At 42.5% G+C, this 22,275-nt stretch overlaps 1 protein-coding gene across 5 annotated transcripts in view; it reads left to right on the top strand.

Annotated features, from left to right (window-relative positions):
- Positions 1-10,229, top strand: part of LEO1 (LEO1 homolog, Paf1/RNA polymerase II complex component) — an 81,111-nt gene extending 70,882 nt beyond the window's left edge. For all 5 annotated transcript variants that reach the window (XM_030318172.1, XM_030318171.1, XM_030318173.1 and 2 more), the window contains 2 exons: positions 831-928; positions 9,990-10,229. In XM_030318172.1, the coding sequence (XP_030174032.1) occupies positions 831-928; positions 9,990-10,094 (203 nt within the window). In that variant the 3' untranslated portion in view covers positions 10,095-10,229. The remainder of the gene's footprint in view (positions 1-830; positions 929-9,989) is intronic.
- Positions 10,230-22,275: the final 12,046 nt, after the last annotated feature.

A 22,275-nucleotide genomic window follows, 5' to 3' on the forward strand; every position in this document is an offset into this window, starting at 1 on the left:
TTGAGTGACAGATTTTAAAAGCACTAAAATTTCCCCTCTGTCATCCTATAAAACACCTTTTTCCTTTCCTTGCAGTGACTGCATTTGTTCTGGTGAGCTATTTCATCCTTCTTTCCTACCTATTAATTATTTTGGGACTACAGTACAGAGGCGATTTTTTTTGTTAGTGCTAATTTCCCACAAAAAAAGATTAGTTACAGAAATAAACCACATGAATACTAAATAAAAACAAAAAAATTGAGGATGCTTTCGGTTCACCAGAGATTGAAAACCTACCTGACAAGTTCAGTAGCATTCAGTTCAGTTCCAGGGTAGGCTCTGGGTTCTCAGACAAGGGGGTTGGTCTAAAGTCAGCTGCTCTTGATTCCATCCTGAGGTTCACCTGGGCTGGGGCATTAGCGCAGACTGTTACTCCTCTCCATCTCCCTTTGAAATGGCCATCTGGCAACAAATGGTCTTCTCAGGACCAGGACTCCATCCCTTGATTTGATTTTCAAAGCTTATTTTGGAATTTAGTTATCTCCCAGGAAAGAATGACTTAGGCGTCCATAGGTTATTCTGGAAGAATAATAGTGTTTGTGTCTTTAGTGACCTTGCACACAGCTTTTTTAATACTTAATAGTGGTCAGATGAACCATTCTTGTATTATGAGAGGATAAGTGCTCCATTTAAACATATTAAATCTTACATTTATTTTTAAATCCAAAAAATTTTAATGATTTGTTTCTTGCAAAAATATACAGAAGGAATGAAAGATATTCATCAGAAGAACTCAGAAATGAACAAATCACTGTCTGAAAATCACTCACAAATCATTCCTTTGCTTTCAGAGGAACGAGCCAGAATCTATTCGTCAGACAGTGATGAGGGATCAGAAGAAGACAAGGCTCAAAGATTACTCAAAGCAAAAAAACTGACCAGTGATGAGGTAAAACCAAATTTGTTCAATTGTAGGGCGTTACCCTGTATGCTTGAGTCCACTACTGGAATGAAGAAGAACTCACAGCCCAGAAACACGGATGTGGCTGTACACTTCACTGAGAAATAAATGTAGTGACAGGACCAGGAGTGACCCAGAGGGTCTGAGCCCTGTCTGTGATCAGGTGCGTGTTGGAAGGTGGCTCAGAGAGGAAGACCCCTCGCTGATGTTGAAGAAAGTGTTAGCTTGTGGGGCACATCAGCCAGGCGGGCATTCTAGGTGGATGAAAAGGCCTGTGAGAAAGTGTGCGGGGCCCTGAGATGGCAAGGCTTGACTAGAAACTAGATATCATTCAGTGTGGGTAGATCAGAAGGTTTATTTATCTCTTCTTTCTTTTGTCTATTTTCAATACATTTTTAAAAATTTTAATTTTTTAATTTATATCCAAGTTAGTTAGCATATAGTGCAACAATGATTTCAGGAGTAGATTCCTTAATTCCTCTTACCCATTTAGCCCATCCCCCCTTCCACAACCCCTCCAGTAACCCTCTGTTTGTTCTCCATATTTAAGAGTCTCATGTTTTGTCCCTTCCCTGTTTTTATATTATTTTTCCTTCCCTTCCCTTATGTTCATCTGTTTTGTATCTTTTTTTTTTTTTTTTAATTTTTTTTTTTTAACGTTTATTTATTTTTGAGACAGAGAGAGACAGAGCATGAACGGGGGGAGGGGCAGAGAGAGAGGGAGACACAGAATCAGAAACAGGCTCCAGGCTCTGAGCCATCAGCCCAGAGCCTGACGCGGGGCTCGAACTCACGGACCGCGAGATCGTGACCTGGCTGAAGTCGGACGCTTAACCAACTGCGCCACCCAGGCGCCCCTCATCTGTTTTGTATCTTAAAGTCCTCATATGAGTGAAGTCATATGATATTTGTTTTTCTCTAATTTCACTTAGTATAATACCTTCTAGTTCCATCTATGTAGCTGCAGATAGCAAGATTTCATTCTTCGTGATTGCCAAGTAATACTCCATTGTATATATATACTACATCTTCTTTATCCATTCATCCATCGATGGGCATTTGGGCTCTTTCCATACTTTGGCTATTATTGATAGTGCTGCTATAAACATGGGGGTGCATGTGTCCCTTAGAAACAGCACATCTGTATCCCTTGGATAAATACCTAGTAGTGCAGTTGTTGGGTCATAAAGTAGTTCTATTTTTAATTTTTTGAGGAACCTCCATACTGTTTTCCAGAGTGGCTGCACCAGCTTGCATTCCCACCAGCAGTGCAAAAGAGATGCTCTTTCTCCGCATCCTCGCCAACATCTGTTGTTGCCTGAGTTGTTAATGTTAGCCATTCAGACAGGTGTGAGGTGGTATCTCATTGTGGTTTTGGTTTGTATTTCCCTGATGATGAGTGATGTTGAGCATTTTTTCATGTGTTGGTTGGCCGTCTGGCTATCATCTTTGGAGAAGTGTCTATTCATGTCTTTTGCCCATTTCTTCACTGGATTATTTGTGCTTTGGGTGTTGAGTTTGACAAGTTCTTTATCAATTTTGGATATTAACCCTTTATCTGATATGTCATTTGCGAATATCTTCTCCCATTCTGTCGGTTACCTTTTTGTTTTGCTGAGTGTTTCCTTTGCTGTGCAGAAGCTTTTTATTTTGATGAGGTCTCAATAGTTCACTTTTGCTTTTGTTTCTCTTGCGTCTGAAGACGTGTTGAGTAAGAAGTTGCTGTGGCCAAGGTCAAAGAGGTTTTTGCCTGCTTTCTTCTCAAGGATTTTGATGGCTTCCTGTCCTACATTTAGGTCTTTCACCCATTTTGAGTTTACTTTTGTGTATGGTGTAAGAAAGTAGTTTAGGTAGGGGCGCCTGGGTGGCTCAGTCAGTTGAGCATCCAATTTCGGCTCAGGTCATGATCTCGCGGCCTGTGAGTTGAAGCCCCACATCGGGCTCTGTGCTGACAGCTCGGAACCTGGAGCCTGCTTCAGATTCTGTGTCTCCATCTCTCTCCCTCCCCCGCTTATGCTCTGTCTCTCTCTCTCTCTGTCAAAAATAAATAAATATTTTTAAAAATTAAAAAAAAAAAAAGAAAGTGGTTTAGGTTTATTTTTCTGCATGTCGCTGTCCAGTTTTCTCAGCACCACATGCTGAAGAGACTGTCTTTATTCCATTGGGTATTCTCTTTTGCTTTGTCAAAGATTAGTTGGCTATACATTTTTTTTAATTAATGGAAACAGTTCTTATGGCAGGAAAACCTCTTTTCTTTTTCTTTAGATGAAGTACTATTTGAATAGTATTGAATAGTTCAATAAGTTAAATTTCTATTGAAGTAATAATTATTCCAAAGTAATTTTAAAATATCTTAATTCATACTTTTAACAGTAACCTTTTCAAATTGTAAGAGTACAGGTGCTGAAAATTTTAAGTCTTTTTTTGAGATATAAGTGACATGTAACATTAGTTTTAGGTATTGTACAATACAGTGATTCAATCAGTACATGTATGTATTGCAAAATGTTCACTACAGTAAGTTTAGTTAACATTTATTACCACACATAGTTAACAAATTTTTGTTCTTGTGATGAGAACTTTTAAGGTCTGTGCTTTTAGCAACTCTCAAATATATAATACTGCATTGTTAAGTAGAGTCACCATGCTGTACATTCCATCCCCAGGACTTCTTTTAGCTGAGCCTTTTTAGATCTTTATCATTGGTGTTTTTGAATTGTACTGAGGTATCTATTTGGTTTTTACTTTTTCTTTTTCCTTTTTTTTTTTTAAAGTGTATTTATTTTGAGAGAGAGAGAGAAGGGCAGAGGCAGAGAGAGAGAATCCCAAGCAGGCTCTGTTGACAGCATGGACCCAACTGCTGGTTCAGCTTCACTAACTGTGAGATTGTGACCTGAGCCAAAATCGAGAGTCAGATGCTAAATTGACTGGACCACCCAGTGGCCCCTCCTTTTATTTTTCTGATTGGGATTTGTTCTGAATGTGAATTCATCATCAGTACTGAAAATTTCTCAGTCATCAATTCTTCTGTACTTTTCTTGCTGTCCTTTCTTTCTGAAGCCCTGATTAAATGCATTGTTTAAATTAAATTAAATGCATTTAAATTAAATTAAATGCATGTTACTCCTGTGTCCTCCACAACCCTCAAACCATCTTTCATGTTTCCCGTGTCTTCATCTCTGCACTCTGGGGCATCTCTTCAGAGCTGCCTTCTAGTTCACTACATCTCAAGTTGTCAATCTCTGTCACTCAGGTTTTAATTTAGTTGTTTTAGTTTTCATCTGTGGAAGTTTAGTGTCTTTCTCAAATTGACTGTTGTAAAAACTCCTTCCCCAACTTGTATTTCCAATTTCTCCTTTTTATGTCTTAAAATGTTTTAAAGCTGTATATAGTCTTTTATGTCTGATAATTCCAGTGTCTGAAATCTTTTGTGTGTAATTTTATTGCCTATTTTCTGGCTCTATTTCTTGATGACTGACTTCTCTCATGTATTCTGTGATTAAATGATTGATTTACTTAGCTCAGCTCGATGGGAATTTTGAGGCCTAGATTGATGGGTTCCTACAAAGATGATTTAGATTTGCCTCTTCCAGGTGCATTGAGTGTCAGCTACCTGGGATCACTTTAACCTATACTCTTGGAACTAGGTCTTTTTAGATTACCTGAAAGTATGAATTCTGACTTCATGTTATGAATTTTCTTAGAATCAGTTAATTAATTTTTCCATTTATTTTTTAATAATGACAGATATTATGTGATGGGATCATTCTGTGAAAGCAGCTTTCTCATACTACTTGGGTCTAGGTTATTTTTTTTCCTCCAAAATCCTGTTCATTCTTCAAAGAATTCAATTACATATAACCTTGTGAAAATTGAGAATGCCAGGTTTTTCTTTTATTTTTTTATGTTATTACTTTTTTAATGTTTGTTTATTCTTGAGAGACAGCACAAGGTGGGGGGGGGCAGAGAGAGAGGGAGACACAGAATCCGAAGCAGGCTCCAGACTCCTAGCGGTCAGCACATAGCCTGAAGCAGGGCTCGAACTCATGAGCCGTGATATCATGACCTGAGCCGAAGTTGGATGCTTAACTGACTGAGCTACCCAGGCACCTCTAGATAGAGGATCTTAATGATGCTTTTCCAATGTGTTGCATTGTTGGCAAACGGGAATCCTCATCTAAGCAGATGCTGTTTTATTTCCTGGCAAGCAGAAACTGTGAATGAAAATTGAGAATTGCCATGGAACTTCTGTTTATTTCTAGTATTCTCAGAAATGAGATTATTAAATGTGATCCATGAAATAGCCTTCTTTTAGGCTGGGAAAACCTGTAAGTGCCTGACTTAAAAATGCCTCTTGTGAATGCCTCCTGGCTGTCTGTTACAGGAACTGCCCTCTACCTCCCTCGTCCACATACTCTCTGTTAGGTGTCTTCCTATATCCCTCCCTTCCCCTTTTGTGACAACAAATTATTTCCTCTGCCTGGACCTCCCATCCCCTGGCCACTTTGTCCTCACTACCCCAGCTCAAGTTCTGGCTGTGGATTACAGTCAGGGAGAGGAGTAAGGCTCACACGTGCTCTAGGTCCCTCTCCCTGTTTGCGCACCAAACCCCATCCCGATGCCATGAGCCTGGGTGTGTCTTTGAAATGCAGGGGGATCTGCAGATTCTAAGTTCCCAGGGAACTGCCATTATCAGCAGAGGATAAGGGGGAGAGGGCATGAGTCTGGATTGGAATGAACTGGACTGTAGAATCTTGGCCACTTCCACGGCCTTGAACAAGTCATCTCACGTTTCTGCATCTGTTCCCTCATCTCTGCAACGGGATTTATGTTTGCTGCTTGCACGGTTGTTGTAAGACCATAACATACAAAGGTGGATAGCACAGTGACATGTAGTATTTGAATAGGAAACATTAGTTTCCTTCCCCAACAGGGTCAGAGTTACAAAAAAAAGAGAAAAATAGCTTTTTCCCCTCCCTTATTTTTGGAAGTGGTTACAACTTGAGAAAACCTAAATAACTTGAAAGGTAGAAAAATGGGTAAGAGGAGAACCTGTGGAAAAGGGACAAACCCAAGTGGAAAGAAACACAAAGACAATGGAAGAGAAAGGATCACAGCCTGTTGTTAGCCTTCTCTTCAGATGGAGCAGGTGACCTGCTGAGAAGGATTAGAGTATGGTACCCAGTGGTCTGGTTCCTCTCCCTGCTTCTCTCATGGAACCTTCATTCTCCACATTGGCATCCCTGCCTTACCTGTTAGAGGCCCTTGCCCTCTGTCTATGGGACCCTAGGTGACTTGGAACAGCATAGCCCCAGCTGCCTCTCTTTTGTAGGATTTCCTGTGATTGGGATTAGGAGTATATTTTCCCAGAAGCCTTTGACATTCTTGGTGTTGGTCTCATACTTTTAGACTCTTTTTTTTTTTAATTTTTATTTAATTTATTTTATTTTATTTTATTTTTTTTAATTTTTAAAAAAAATTTTTTTTTTCAACGTTTATTTATTTTTTGGGACAGAGAGAGACAGAGCATGAACGGGGGAGGGGCAGAGAGAGAGGGAGACACAGAATTGGAAACAGGCTCCAGGCTCCGAGCCATCAGCCCAGAGCCTGACGCGGGGCTCGAACTCACGGACCGCGAGATCGTGACCTGGCTGAAGTCGGACGCTTAACCGACTGCGCCACCCAGGCGCCCCTTAATTTATTTTTTTAATTTACATCCAAGTTAGCATATAGTGCAACAATGATTTCAGGAGTAGATTCCTTTTTTTTTTAATTTTTTTTTTCAACGTTTATTTATTTTTGGGACAGAGAGAGACAGAGCATGAATGGGGGAGGGGCAGAGAGAGAGGGAGATACAGAATCGGAAACAGGCTCCAGGCGCTGAGCCATCAGCCCAGAGCCCGACGCGGGGCTCGAACTCACGGACCGCGAGATCGTGACCTGGCTGAAGTCGGACGCTTAACCGACTGCGCCACCCAGGCGCCCCAGGAGTAGATTCCTTAATGCCTCTTACCCATTTAGCCCATCCCCCCTCCCAATAACCCTCTGTTTGTTCTCCATATTTAATTTTTTTTTTTTTCAACGTTTATTTATTTTTGGGACAGAGAGAGACAGAGCACGAATGGGGGAGGGGCATAGAGAGAGGGAGACACAGAACCGGAAACAGGCTCCAGGCTCTGAGCCATCCGCCCAGAGCCCGACGCGGGGCTCGAACTCACGGACCGCGAGATCGTGACCTGGTTGAAGTCGGACGCTTAACCGACTGCGCCACCCAGGCGCCCCTGTTCTCCATATTTAAGAGTCTCTTATGTTTTTGTCCCCCTCCCTGTTTTTATATTATTTTTGCTTCCCTTCCTTTATGTTTATCTGTTTTGTATCTTAAAGTCCTCATATGAGTGAAGTCGTATGATATTTGTCTTTCTCTAATTTCACTTAGCATAATACCCTCTAGTTCCATCCACATAGTTGCAAATGGCAAGATTTCATTCTTTTTGATTGCCGGGTAATACTCCATTGTGTATGTATGTATGTATATATATGTGTGTATATGTGTGTGTGTGTGTGTATATATATATATACACACACACACATACACACCACATCTTCTTTATCCATTCATCGATCTATGGACATTTGGGCTCTTTCCATACTTTGGCTATTGTTGATAGTGTTGCTATAAACATTGGGGTGCATGTTTCTCTTTGAAACAGCACACCTGTGTCCCTTTGATGAATACCTAGTAGTGCAGTTGCTGTGTCATAGAGTAGTTCTATTTTTAATTTTTTGAGGAACCTCCATACTGTTTTCCAGAGTGGCTGCACCAGCTTGCATTCCCACCAGCAGTGCAAAAGAGATCCTCTTTCTCTGCATCCTCGCCAACATCTGTTGTTGCCTGAGTCGTTAATGTTAGCCATTCAGACAGGTGTGAGGTGGTATCTTGTTGTGGTTTTGATTTATATTTCCTGGATGATGAGTGATATTGAGCATTTTTTTTGTGTGTGTGTCAGTTGGCCATCTGGATGTCCTCCTTGGAGAAGTATCTATTCATGTCTTTTGCCCATTTCTTCACTGGATTATTTGTTTTTTGGGTGTTGAGTTTGATAAGTTCTTTATCGATTTTGGATATTAACCCTTTATCTGATATGTCATTTGCGAATATCTTCTCCCATTCTGTCGGTTGCCTTTTTGTTTTGCTGAGTGTTTCCTTTGCTGTGCAGAAGCTTTTTATTTTGATGAGGTCTCAATAGTTCATTTTTGCTTTTGTTTCTCTTGCATCTGAAGACGTGTTGAGTAAGAAGTTGCTGTGGCCAAGGTCAAAGAGGTTTTTGCCTGCTTTCTTCTCAAGGATTTTGATGGCTTCCTATCTTACATGTAGGACTTTCATCCATTTTGAGTTTATTTTTGTGTATGGTGTAAGAAAGTGGTCCAGGTTCATTCTTCTGCATGTCGCTGTCCAGTTTTCCCAGCACCACTTGCTGAAGAGACTGTCTTTATTCTGTTGAATAGTCTTTCCTACTTTGTCAAAGATGAGTTGGCCCTATGTTTGTGGGTCCATTTCTGGGTTCTCTATTCTGTTCCATTGATCTGAGTGTCTGTTCTTGTGCCAGTACCATACTGCCTTGATGATTACAGCTTAGTAATACAGTTGAAGTCTGTAAGACACTCTTATTTATGTATATTCTTAGATATGTTTTTGGTTAAATAAACTCTGAGAGCTGGTTTATTAGTGTGAAAAAAATTAGCCTTAAAAACACTTAGTAATTATAATTAGTCTTGAAGATAAATTGTTGGAAGACAGCTCCTTCAAAACCATGGGCAGCCTGTTGTTGTGTCTGTATGGACTTGCACTTATAGCTGTGTCAGCAAACCTCGTTTCAGTGTGACAAGAGTAGTTTTGTCATTTGCGTGTATACATGGCGCAGGGGTTTTCTGTAGCTTGGGTCAGTGTGGCAGAGTCCCACGTGTTTACCATTCACTGGCCTTTCACAACCTCAGCCTCAGAATATTCACTCTGTTTCATCTTTGAGGAAGCTAGTTAAGCAATTCTGGAGTGTCATATTCTGGATAATTTAGCTATTGATATATTTCAATTCTATCTGTAAAAATTGTTTTTAGATAACTTCCTGAATTGTTTCTATTAGAACATCATACATGATTTTTAATTTTTTTTTTAATTTACTTTTTTTAAGTTTATTTATTTTGAGAGAGCACATGCAAGCAGGGTAGGGGCAGAAAGAGGGAGAGAGAGAGAGTGTGCACTCGAGGGAGGGACAGAGAGAGAGGGAGAGAGAGAATCCCAAGCAGGCTCTTCACTGTCAGCACAGAGCCCAACACAAGGCTCGATCCCACAAACCATGAGATCCTGACCTGAGCCGAAATCCAGAATCGAACACTTAACCTACTGAGCCACCCAGGTGTCCCAGCATTGTACATGATTTTAAGTAATGCAAACTTGTGTAATAAGCTTTTAATTCAAATATTTTTAAAAAAACCTTTATGATGTGAGTTTTTAGTATATCCAAAACAAATCATTAGTTTACAAAATTGATGGTCATTGAAATACTGAATTTTAGGTAATGAAGAGGTGAATTGCTGAGGAAGCAGAGAAAAGTTTAATCACCAGATCGTTGTAAAAATATACAACAGGACAAGTGGCTATACAGGCAGACTTCTTTGGGAGAGCCTTGATCCTTTCCAGCGCAAACCTAGTTTCCAGTTTTCTGCATGCCCTTCTCCATGTACAAGACCTTCCTTCCAAGAGATTGGTGATAATTGCTTAGCTCTTCCTTACAGCCCTGAAGTTGGGTTATTTTATAGTTAGTTTGTAATTAACGCCGGTTAGTTGTCATTTTTGAATGCTTCTAGAACTTAGTAGATTTGAAAACTGGCCATGACCTTCACCACTGGCTTTATGCATCTGGCGAATGTTCTTATTCTAAAAATTGTTTTGTGTTTTCAGAGGATCATTCAGTTCAGAGCTACTTTTGATAAACCTTCTTGTAAATATTCTCTATTGACTACTAGATTTTTAAAAATTTTCTTTGTGTAGGAAGGGGAACCTTCTGGAAAGAGAAAAGCAGAAGATGATGATAAAGCAAATAAAAAGCATAAGAAGTACGTGATCAGTGATGAAGAGGAAGAAGATGATGATTGAAGAAAAATGTGAAAACATTTTATGTATTTTTTGTACAGTTTATTAAATATGATGTAAACATGAGTTATTTTGATTGAAATGAATTGATTTGCTTTTGTGTAATTTTAATTGTAATAAAAAAAAATTTTAAAGCCAGTCTCTGCTCAGGAAATCTACTTTTCTGAAAGTGAGTTGATTTTTGTATAACCTTCATACGAGGCCTGAGGTTTCAGTGAACTCCTGCTGCTCTTTCCCTCCCCACCCCCTCATGAAGAAGCGTCCTGGTCAGGGCCGGGTGAGGCAAGTGAGGCATGCTTCTGGGGTGCAGAGTTTTAAAGGCACGGAAAGAGCCTCTGTGATTGTTCGAGTTTGTGGGCTTCTCTAACACAGTACCACAAACTGGGTAGCTTAAAACTGCAAAAATGTGTTCTTTTCCAGTTCTGGAGCCTAGAAATCCTAAGTCAAAATATTGACAGGGCCAGCCTCCATCTAAAGGCTCTAGGGAAGGATCTTCCTTCCTTTGTCCCAGCTTCTGGGGGCTCCTGGCAGTCCCTGGCATTTGGCAGTGTAACTCCAGTCTTTCCTTGGTCTTCACCTGGCACATTTCCCCTTGTGTTTGCTCTGTGTCTCTGTATGTGTCCAGGTCTTCCTCTCCTTATAAGGATACCAGTCACTGGGTTTAGGACCAACCCCAAGTCAGTGGACTTCATCTTAACTAACTATATCTGCAAAGACCCTATTGCCACATAAACTCACATTGGGAAGTTCTGGGTAGATAGGAACTTTGTGGGGATTGGGGGGGGATCCCTGTTCAGCCCACTATAGTAATCAAGGTAAATAATATCGTGATACAACATTTAAAAAAATTGGAACTAACGCAAAAATCCATGATGAACAAGATGTCATTTTTGTAAACAGCATCTGATGACTGGAATTAGGGTAAGGCAAGTGAAACGAGTTGCACAAGTACAGAGCTGGATGGATCCTCGCTTTACTTAAAATTTTAATATTTTCATGGGTTTTTCACACGGAGTTTTAAAAACATTGTGCTGCAGTTTAACTTGATGACTGAGATTCTGGCACCCTTATTTCACCCACGGTGAATGTGTCACTTGTTGCATCCCTGTCCTGGCCCTCGTTTGTCACAGCATGATGCTTGGGATCCAAAGACAAGCACCCAAGAGAGGGAACCGGGGACAAGCTGTATTACCTTTTTTAGGTTTTGTGGCTAGCATGGAAAGTCACATTGAAGTCCAACACATTCTGTTCATTACAAGTGAGTCACTAATCGGAGGGAAATTTGAGTCGATGGAATGGCAAGGAATTTGCAGGTATGTTTTAAATTTAGCACGCACATATGTCTTTTCTGTGGTGTTCTTCTACATACACTGCTCTTTCACTTATGAATGGATTCCACCCTACTTCTCGTGCTGTTGGTACAATCTTGGCGTGGTGGCTGTGGGAGGCTTATCCTGAAATTGGACCATAGAAAAGTGACATTGAAAGAGAAGGTCCTAAATCACCATTGTGCCACTTTCCTAACACCAAAACCTTCAGTCTCGTGCTGTTTCTTGTCTTACCAAGTTGAAACTCGTATGCCTGTTTGTTTGTTTTTTTTTAAGTTACTTATTTGAGAGAACAAGTGAGCAGGGGAGGGGCAGAAAGAGGGGAAGAGAATCCCAGGCAGGATCCAAGCTGTCAGCACAGAGCCCAACATGGGGCTTAATCGCATGAACCGCAAGATCACAACCTGAGCCAAAACCAAGTGTCAGACGGTAAATGGACTCAGCCGCTCAGGCGCCCCTACTTTTTTTTTTTTTTTTAAACTAGTAGGCATGTGTGTCCGTTATTCTCTTATCTTGCAAACTTAGTGATGCTGGTGCCAAGTTTCTGTAATCACATTTCATCTTTGCCAGTTGCCCCCTGTTAGGGGGCGCTGGAGGGAGACTGGAAGACTGGATAACAAATAAGAGATTGCTCCTTCCTGTTTGTTTTTGGAATTTTCTAGAGGCTTCCTGTCAAGTTGCAGCTTTCCTAAGAGACCCACAAACACTTCAGTCTCAGCAGAGGCAGTTCCTTCCCACAGCAGCTCTGTCCAATTTGCAGCTTTACCAACACTTGGAGAATCAGCTTTATTGTACCTGCCCCTCCCAGAGGCATTAGTGCCAGCTGGACACTTTTCTTCCTCAGGTATGAGTTTCAGCTCCGTACTGTAAGTTTTTAAGTTTAATAATTTCACCTCTTCTCTTTGTTCCCTCATTTCCAAAAGTGCTAACCTAAGTACAATTAAAAAAAATTTTTTTAATGTTTATTTTTTTTTTTTTTATTTTTTTATTTTTTTAATTTTTTTTTTTTCAACGTTTATTTATTTTTGGGACAGAGAGAGACAGAGCATGAACGGGGGAGGGGCAGAGAGAGAGGGAGACACAGAATCGGAAACAGGCTCCAGGCTCCGAGCCATCAGCCCAGAGCCCGACGCGGGGCTCGAACTCACAGACTGTGAGATCGTGACCTGGCTGAAGTCGGACGCTTAACCGACTGCGCCACCCAGGCGCCCCTTTAATGTTTATTTTTGAGGAAGACAGCAAGCAGGGGAGAGGCAGAGAGAGATGAGGGCACAATCTGAAGCAGTCTCCAGCTCTGAGCTGTTAGCACAGAGCCCGATGCGGGGCCCGAACTCATGAACTATGAGATCATGACCTGAGCTGAAGTTGGATGCTCAACCGACTGAACCACCCAGGCGCCTCAGTACAATTTTTAAAAAATTCTGTATAGATAACTGGTGTGTTTTCTCTTGCCCCACTTGGACCTGACCGGGTAGTCCAGGAAACAAATCCTCAAAGAGGCGATTGGTAGGTTAGTTTGGGTTTAAATGCAGGTCTGAGCTTCTCACCGACAGGCAGTGGGATTGGTGGTAATCCATGGTGTGGTGGCATGATGCATCAGATTATCTCCTATGTTTGAGGGCTTTAATGGCTGCTACACTTTGTTAGGCAGTAGTGATGATTATTTGGACTGTGGTGTGGCATGGATGCTTCTGAGTGTTCTGGAGGACTTACAGAAGAAAATTACAAGCTTAGGTCTTTAAATATTCAGCTCAGGTCATGGTCAGAGAACCAGTGAGTTCATTACAGCCCTAAAAGAATCTTCTACCTCATAATCAGAAGGCCGAGGTAGCAGGATGTTAGACAACATTTAATTGTGCAATTGCAGAATTAAAACATTAATTGAATCCACAGCTTCTTGATATCTCTCATGTGAAAGGACATTGGATAGAGAAAGAAACTAGGAGCGGGGTGTCTTTGGATGAAGCTGAAAAGCTCGATTTCCTCATCACTCTGAGACTCCCTTGCTTGTGAGAAGTTTGCTTCCCTAGGTCTGAAGAAACTGGTCTTTCCTTGCTTGAAAATGTTGTAATAATGTCACCTGGGGCAGTTTGTATTCTCCTCAAGGCTCACCCTTTGCCTGCTGTCTGACCCACTTGTTACCAGCAGACCCAGCGCTACGACCTCCTCAGATTCTGACGAAGAAAGCACGAACTCCCAAATGAGGAAGAACTAGCTTCCCAAAAGAATGGCAAGATTTTGCTGATACAGGGAGAAGCCTAGGGAATATGTGTGGAAGTATATTCTAAGAATGTGAGATGAAGGACAGACTATAACACTAGCATGGGCCAAACTGGTTTGGGTACACTTAGGTACTCTGGATTTGATGTGTTAGCGCATAAAGCATATAGTGAGACACGGCTCTGTAGCTGGTTGGTTAACTAAAACAAACTCACTGGTGACCTACTTGCAATAAAGCTTCCCTGGCATTATGTGGAGGGAGTCCAAAGGCTTAGGGAGATGAGTGTTGGATTAGACATACCTTGTGTTACCTGCATACCATGCCTCACCTTCTCCAACTACATCCCCTGGGAAGGCCAGATTAAAATAATAAACATTTAATATTTCACCATTTCTGAGGGTCACGATTGGTTTAGCAGGGTCGTTGTGGCTCAGGGTCTGTGATGAGATTGCAATCAAGACGTTGGCTGAGAACACACTATCTAAAGGCTTGCCTGGAACTGAAGGATCTGTTTCCAACATGGTTCACTCTTGTGCTGTTGGCAGGAGGCCTCAGTTTGTTGCCACGTGAGCCTCTCCGTAGCAGCTTGAGTGTCTTCATGGCAGCTGGCTTCCTCTAGAGCGGGTGACCTAGAGCAGGAGAGAAAGAGCAAGGCAGAAAAGCCACAAAGTCGTGCCCTAGCCTTGGAAGTGAGGTTGTATTCTATCGATCGGATAGACCAGCCATGATACGTGTTGGAGGAGACTATGCAAGGGCAGGAATACCAGAGGCAGTAACCACCAGAAAGTATCTTGAAAGCTGGCTGTCACAGCAGCTTTGCCTTCCACCAACCAACTTGACCACCTTCCCTATCCAGAGACACTTGACGGGCTCCTGAGGGCTAGGCTCAGGGAGCCAGTCTGAGGTTGGTTGAGTGGAGAGGAGATTTGGTTTATGAATCTTGGGAAAACGTCGAAGTGATGGGGTAAGAGCTGTGTGAAAAACTTCAGTCAGAGAAATTAATGCTGTACATTTTCTCCCAACACTGAAGGTTATAGTAGGACCATGGATCTGTTTGGAGACATAGGTGACATTTCTTCAGACAGCGATGGGGACAATGAACAATCCATTCCAGGGCAGCCTCATGTAAGTACACTCAGTAACCTCAACAGGTTCCAGTGTTCAAAGTTAAACAAGCTTCAAAGCCTGACGGGTCTGACTCCTATGGGGAGAGGACATTGATAATTGAGTAGCAGTCTGAAACATCTGATAAATGGGTGACTTTCTCAGCTGTGTTGGGAATTTGTGGATATTAGAAGGCACCGAAGAAACTGCTCAGAAGAGGTTGATGCTAAACTTTAGGGGCTAAACTCTGAAAACTCATAATTTGAAAACCTTTGGCTTAAGTTTTTCTGAACCCAAACCTGTGCCAAAAAGCATGTGCTATTTGACTTCTCTGATTTTCTTTCTTTCTTTTTTTTTTTTGAGAGAGAGGAGAGAGAGAATCCCATGAGGGGCAGAGAGAGAAAGAGAGAAGCATGGCACGAACTCACCTGCAGTGGGACTTGAACTCACAAACCGTGAGATCATGACTTGAGCCAAAGTCAGATGCTTATAAGCCACCCAAGTGCCCTCTTCTCTGATTTTAATAGTTACTTAGTACTGAGGGGTTGTACAATTTCACAGTTCTTTTGTTTAATGTCTTATGCAAACTAGATATGCCAACAAAATAAGTATTTTTTTCTGGTAATGCAGGCTTACAGGTCTTGTTTCCCATGGTGGTATTGTTGGCGGAGAGGATGAAATTTTAGGGAGAGACCTGGAGGGGTTACTGACTACTTTATTCCTAAAGTGGTGCCTGAATTTACTTCCTGTCACACCTGCATCTGCCTACTCTGGGAGAGCCGGAGCATTTCTTTCTATTTTTTTTATAAAATTCTTTTAACATTTATTTTTGAGAGACAGAGAGAGAGAGAGAGCATGCACACACATGCGCACACGCACAAGATGGGGAGGGGCAGAGAGAGAGGGAGACAGAATCCAAAGCAGACTTCAGGCTCTGAGCTGTCAGCACAGAACCCAACACGGAGCTTGAACTCACACACCATGAGATCATGACCTGAGCTGAAATTGGATGCTTAACCAACTGAGCCATCCAGGTGCCCTCAGCTAGAGCATTTCTGATTTCACTTCAAGCTCTCACATTCTGATTCTCCTCTTAGGAAGAACGTGGAGTGCCTCAGGACCAACAGGAGGAAGAGCTGATTTCTGAAGGCAGAATAGAAATAGAAATCCCCAATGTCAACTCTGATTTGGGAAATGAATTGTACTTTGTTAAACTACCCAGATTTCTCAGCATAGAATCCAAGTAAGAGGACTGATTAAAGTTTTTTTTCAAGATATTAAATAAAAATAAGTGGAATATAAATGTTTTTTCTTATGAGTTGGCTAATCATAAAGATTAGAGATTCCTCATCTGAAAGGATGATGCAGGTGTTTTTCACTAGTGTAAAGCTGAAAAATGAGGTTGAGAAAGTTTGCTAGAGAAATCATAAATGTTCAGTGCAAAAGCCACTGTGACTAGAAAAGACCATGATCTTGGACAACAACATAGTATTGGGTATTTTTCATGAAGCCTCATGAGTGTAAGCTCTTATGCAATTAAACACGATACTTTCCTTTAAAAATGGTGAAAGATGGACCATATGTTATTTATATTTCAGAAAATGTAATTCTTCAGATAAGACTTCGAATTATTAGTCACATTTGGATTTTATTTCAGATGTGTTAAAATCAAATTTCAAGAAAGTACACTAATTTGCATACTTGCTTGAAGTTTTACAGGAAGTGACTTGTCTACTGTGACTTTAAAAACACCTTGGTGCATGTTGTAAAGATTATTATTATTTTACAGCATTAACAATATTCATTACTAGATATGGCTAACCTGAGATTAAAAAACCATTTTTAGACCTTTTGATCCTCAGTATTATGAAGACGAATTTGAAGGTGTGAAAGTGCTTGATGAGGAAGATAGAACCATGTTAAAATTGAAGGTACCATTCTGTACTTGTTTCCTTTTTTTTTTTTTAAGTTTTTCATAAAACAGAGATAATGATTTGAGACTTGAGATTATGAAATGATGTTTTATGTTTACTCTTCAGTCAACAAACAACCGTTCAGACCAAGGTCTGAAATGTCTCTTCAGAATGTTTCTAGGGGAGAAGTTACATAGCCTCATAGTCCCTGTAATTGTCACTTTTCTAACCTTTTTTTTTTTTTTTTTGCAGTTGTAATTTTTAAATGGAAGTAAAGATAAAAATTCTTGAAAATTGTTAGTTCATTTTTAAAAAATGTTTATTTATTTTTGAGAGAGACAGACAGAATGCAAGTGGGTTGGGGCAGAGAGAGAGGGGGAGGCACAGAATCCAAAGCAGGCTCCAGGCTCTGAGCTGTCAGCACAGAGCCCGATGCGGGGCTCGAACTCACGAGCTGTGAGATCATGACTTGAGCTGAAGTCGGATGCTCAACTGACTGAGCCACCCAGGCGCCCCTAGTTACTTCATTTCGTATAAACATAGGTATATGGAACTGCCTCTACATGTTACAGTAGACTTCCCACAATAGAAATCTCTCAGGCTCTTTCTGGAAACTCAGACTATGTACAAAGAGATGCCTTGTCTTGAGATGTTTCCTCTTGAGAAGGCCTGGGATGGCTGTACACTCTACTGCTCACACAGGGCGTCATGAGCTATTGCCAGAGGCAGAACCAATTTTTATGCTACCTTCATGATTTGGGGTTTCCTACTATATGGGTAGGACAAATTTGAACTAAAAAAAAACCCAAAAAACAAAAAACAAACAGGGCAAAGCACAAGTCTCCAGTTTTAATTGTTAAGAGTATCTTAAGTGTATATTCTTTTATTTACTTTTTTTTTTTTTTTTTAACATAATGCCCAGAGCTTCCTTGTCTTACTAGGCCAGGCTTACTAGTCCTCCCTTCACTGGGTTCATAGCCCTTCAAGTGGACTTAACAGTAGGCAGAAATCTCTATGTTAACTGCCCATCTCATGTAGACTCAAAGCCTCATCCTTTCTTTGAACTTTTGATGTGTCTGGTAATACCTCCGTCCTGCATTGTCCTTGGCTTTTACCTCCACTGTTATAAACTAGAGCTTAGGAAAGATTAAAAAATTTTTTTATTTTTATTTTTATTTTCGAGAGAGAGAGAGAGAGAGCACAAGCAGGGGAGGGCAGAGAGAGAGGGAGACACAGAATCTGAAGCCGGCTCCAGGCTCTGAGCTTGTCTGCACAGAGCCCAACATGGGGCTTGAACCACACAAACCACAAGATCATGACCTGAGCTGAAGTCTGACTCTTAACCAACTGAGCCACCTGGGAGCCCCAAGCTTAGGAAAGATTTAAACAAAATGGTTAGTTTAACCAATATCCCTAGGTATTTGTAGTAGGAGTGTTTCAGTGTTTCTTCATCAGCTATTTTGGAAGCTTCTTCTATCACTACATACGAATTCTTGGCACATGATTATAAGTCACTTGAGGAAATGAAGAACATGCAGTTTAGTTACACTCGTTTTGTAATGCCCTTGTATTTTGAACCAGGTGGAAAATACTATAAGATGGAGGAAACGCCGGGATGAGGAAGGAAATGAAATTAAAGAAAGCAATACTCGGATAGTCAAGTGGTCAGATGGAAGGTGAGCCCATAACGCCTGAAGAGCATTGACAGACCCGGAGGGAGGCCTGGGAGGCGTGGAGTTCTCCATGTGGGACCTTACTTTGGGGTCCTCTTTCACTAAAGAATTAACAAAATCTAGGCCTCTGGGAGGACACTTTAGAAATGGGCCCAAGATGTGATCAGATTCATGGTATCTGCCTTATCCGAGTAAGCGCCCAATGCTCGCTCCCATGCGCCAGGTGCTACTGGACAGTATAAATTGGTATTTTGGGAAAAATATTTCTGTTTCACTAATAACATGGTAGAGATTGGGAAGCTGACAAAACTATTATGTCTCAAATGGGAAGGAGAAGGAGTTTTACCACCTTTTGCTTTAAAAAGGCATAAGTTGGGGCGCCTGGGTGGCTCAGTCGGTTATGCATCCGGCTTTGTCTCAGGTCATGATCTCATAGTCCGTGAGTTCGAGCCCCGCGTTGGGCTCTGTGCTGACAGCTCAGAGCCTGGAGCCTGCTTCAGATTCTGTGTCTCCCCCTCTCTCTGCCCCTCCCCTGCTCATGCTCTGACTCTCTCTGTCTCAAAAATAAATAAAAACATTAAAAAAAATTAAAAAAAAAATAAAAGGGCATGAGTTATTTACGGCATCTCTGTTTTTCTCAGGAGCTCAGTGCACAGTTACACAGCATTTTAAGTAAAGCCTGTAGGGGAGAATGGGAATTGTAGGATTCGTTAACATGTCCACCCCAGCACTGACCGGTGTCTCCTTTCCAGCCTTTCCCTGCATCTGGGCAATGAAGTGTTTGATGTCTACAAGGCCCCCCTGCAGGGCAATTACAACCACCTGTTCGTTCGAGAAGACACAGGTCTACAGGGACAAGCCGTCTTCAAAGCCAAGCTCACCTTCAGGTAACCTTCATACTGATGTGTTGGTACTGGCTGTTAAAGAGCAGCCAGGCCGAGAGGCCGTGCAGAAGGCCTGACTCAGCCCTGACTGACATAATTTCGGGGTGCATCTCACCAGGGGACGTGCTCGGTTCCCATGCTGTTTTTCACTTTTGCTATAAGTTGCTGTTTCTCAAGGAGCCAGTTCATGCTATCGAAACCACCACGAGACCAGTATGTAAGCCGGGAGACCAGTGAATGAATTCACTTTGGTCAGTGCTCCCGGTAGGAGGCCTAGAGGACTGGTCTACGCAGCTCCGCCGGTCAGTGCCCTTTCCCGTGAGAGGAACACAGCTGGGAGGCGGGCCGATTGTGAGCGTGTCGTTGGCGTGTGCACGTGGCAGAGGCGGGGGAGGGGCTGGACAGGCTGCGGCCTGACCCCAAGCGGATAGGCGCTGCACCCCTGTTCTGCGGCTGCCTTGTTGGGCGCTTTTCCTCCTCCGCTCCTTCGCGCACCTTGCCTCTGAAGGTCATAGCACTGTTGTCCGTCTTGCAGCTCTCCTTGAAGTGGGGCACTTAACAGATGAACAGTGCTCACAGGATTTCTTTCTTGGGGTCACGGAAATGTCCTAAAATCGGATTGTTGTAATGGGTACACCAGTTGTAATTTATTTTTTAAAAAAAAATTTTTTTAACGTTTATTTATTTTTGAAACAGAGAGAGACAGAGCATGGACAGGGGAGGGTCAGAGAGAGAGGGAGACACAGAATCTGAAACAGGCTCCAGGCTCTGAGCTGTCAGCACAGAGCCTGACGTGGGGCTCGAACTCACGGACCGCGAAATCATGACCTGAGCCAAAGTCGGCCGCTTAACCGACTGAGCCACACAGGCGCCCCTCTACCAGTTGTAATTTAAAAAGTCATTTACGCGGTGCCTGGGTGCCTCAGTTGGTTAAGCACCGACTTCGGCTCAGGTCATGATCTCAGGGTTCGGGGTTCGGGGTTCGGGGTTCATGGCTTCCAGTGCCCCACCCCGTCCCCCATTGGGCTCAGCTTAGAGGCTGGAGCCTGCTTCAGATTGTGTGTCTCCCTCTCTCTCTGTCCCTCCCCTGCTCGCTCGCGCTGTCTCTGTCTCTCTCTCTGTCTCTGTCTCTCGCGTGCGCACGCTTCCGCTCTCTCTCAAAAACAAACATTAACAATTTTTTTCTAAAAAGTTATTTACTTGTGTATTAAAATGAGTGAATTTTATGATATGTAAATTATACTCAAATCTGTTGCTCTGTTTTAAAGATTAACAGCACTGAGGTTTAGACATTAACAGTGTCTGACTTCTGTGCAAGCTTGAAGAAGAGTCTCAATCTCACTAATTTTTAGTGTCCTTATCTGTAAATTGGAGATAATATCTACTTCACAGAATGGTGTGTCAGTTAAGTCAAATGATACATTAGATGGCATGCAGTGTGGAGACCTGGCATAATAAACGTTGTTCGGATCCAACCTCTTAATGAGCTTTTCTCCAGTGGTGTAAAAGACAAACAATTCTACAGCGTGCTTTTTTCCCTGTTGTGCCCCGTGTTCCACACTCCTTATGTCCCATCTCTTGACAGCCTCAGAGACTCTCCTAAGTTAGGATCATTCTTTCTTTCTGATGTACCACCAATCTGCCTCCCTTGATCCAGGAATGTTTTCTGCACCAGCTGTTCCTGTCCTCTGGGCTATGGTGAGGCCTCCTTGCCTTGCCCTTCCTTCTAATTGTATTTTAGATAAAGGGACTTTTAGTTCTTGAGTCAGGACTTGTGGCCTCTGCACCACCCTCACAGACCTGAGATTTCATATCCCTTCTCTTTCTGCTTGTCGTCAGGGATTTCTTTGTAAAAGCCCTTGACCCTGCCGCCTGCTCTCCTTTTTTCTCCACTTGGTGCTTCAGCCCCTCGGCATCCCCCCGGGGAGAAGGGACAGAGGGAGGAACAAGAGAAGGAGGAAGCCTCAGAGCGCCAGGACCCGAGGCCCAGTGTCCTTCATCTGCTAAAGGGGAAGGGGTCATCGTCACAGCTGTTTGTGCTCTCAGTTTGATCACCTGCAATGTTCTTAGTCAACAGTGGGGCATTCTTGTCCATCTCCCAGCAGACCTCACTCTACAGACAGTGTCACACATAGAAAGATGACCCTGCTGCTTGCTAATAGATGCTCAAGGACGCAGAAGATTAGAATCTTACCAATGGCTGGTTGTGATCCTGAGTGCCAGCGCACTGAAATGATTAAGGTACGTTTGCTAAGCTCTATGCTGGGATTTTTTTGGGGGGTATTACAGGCTTACTCTCCAGAATATTAATTCACAATTTTGTATTGCCACAACCATTTTATTTCTTATAGTTATCAGGGAGCCAACTTAAACCTAAGTGTGTGGTTAACCCTAGTAATATCAGTGGCTTCTGGTGAGATGTAGCAAATCAGACACTCAGGTGTTCTCTCTCCAGTTCACGAGATTTCAGGGAGAAATCTGACAGGTTTTATGACAGGTTATCATAAAACTTTGTGAGATATGAAGTGCTGGGAAGGTCAAAAGGACATTCCTGACTCACTCAACTAGGCTCTGTCTTGTGAACACCAGTGTGTGGATCGCCAGGCAGAGAAGGGTGTGAAGGGTGTGGAAGTTCTACTTTGGGGCTCAGGGACCCTCCCCTGCCAGCACCTCCCCATCCTGTCATCAGGAGCGACGGGGAGCTCTCTGGGGTGAGGGGCCCTGACAGGAATATGTGAGCACCATTGTAGTTTGATGGAGCCTGAGCAAGTTGGGTTGTCTGTCTCAGGGATTAACAGAAACGGCCGCCCTCAGGCGTCCACTGGTCAAGGATGAGGTTCTTCAGGCTGGTTGCTGCTCTCCAGACTCTGACTGACGGGCAGCACAAGGGGACGCTGCAGCTCCCAGGGCCGTGCCTGTGCCAGTTCTGATCGGCTGCTGGTGCGAGAGAGCCCTCAGCCTCTTCACCCTGTGTTACCTTCACGGCTTAGAACTAAAGAGAGTGATCGCTGTGTGGTAACAGGTGTGGAATGGAGACAACTATATTCTAAAGACAAGAATT

The sequence above is a fragment of the Lynx canadensis genome, chromosome B3 (genome assembly GCF_007474595.2).
Source record: "Lynx canadensis isolate LIC74 chromosome B3, mLynCan4.pri.v2, whole genome shotgun sequence".
Lineage (NCBI taxonomy): Eukaryota > Metazoa > Chordata > Mammalia > Carnivora > Felidae > Lynx > Lynx canadensis.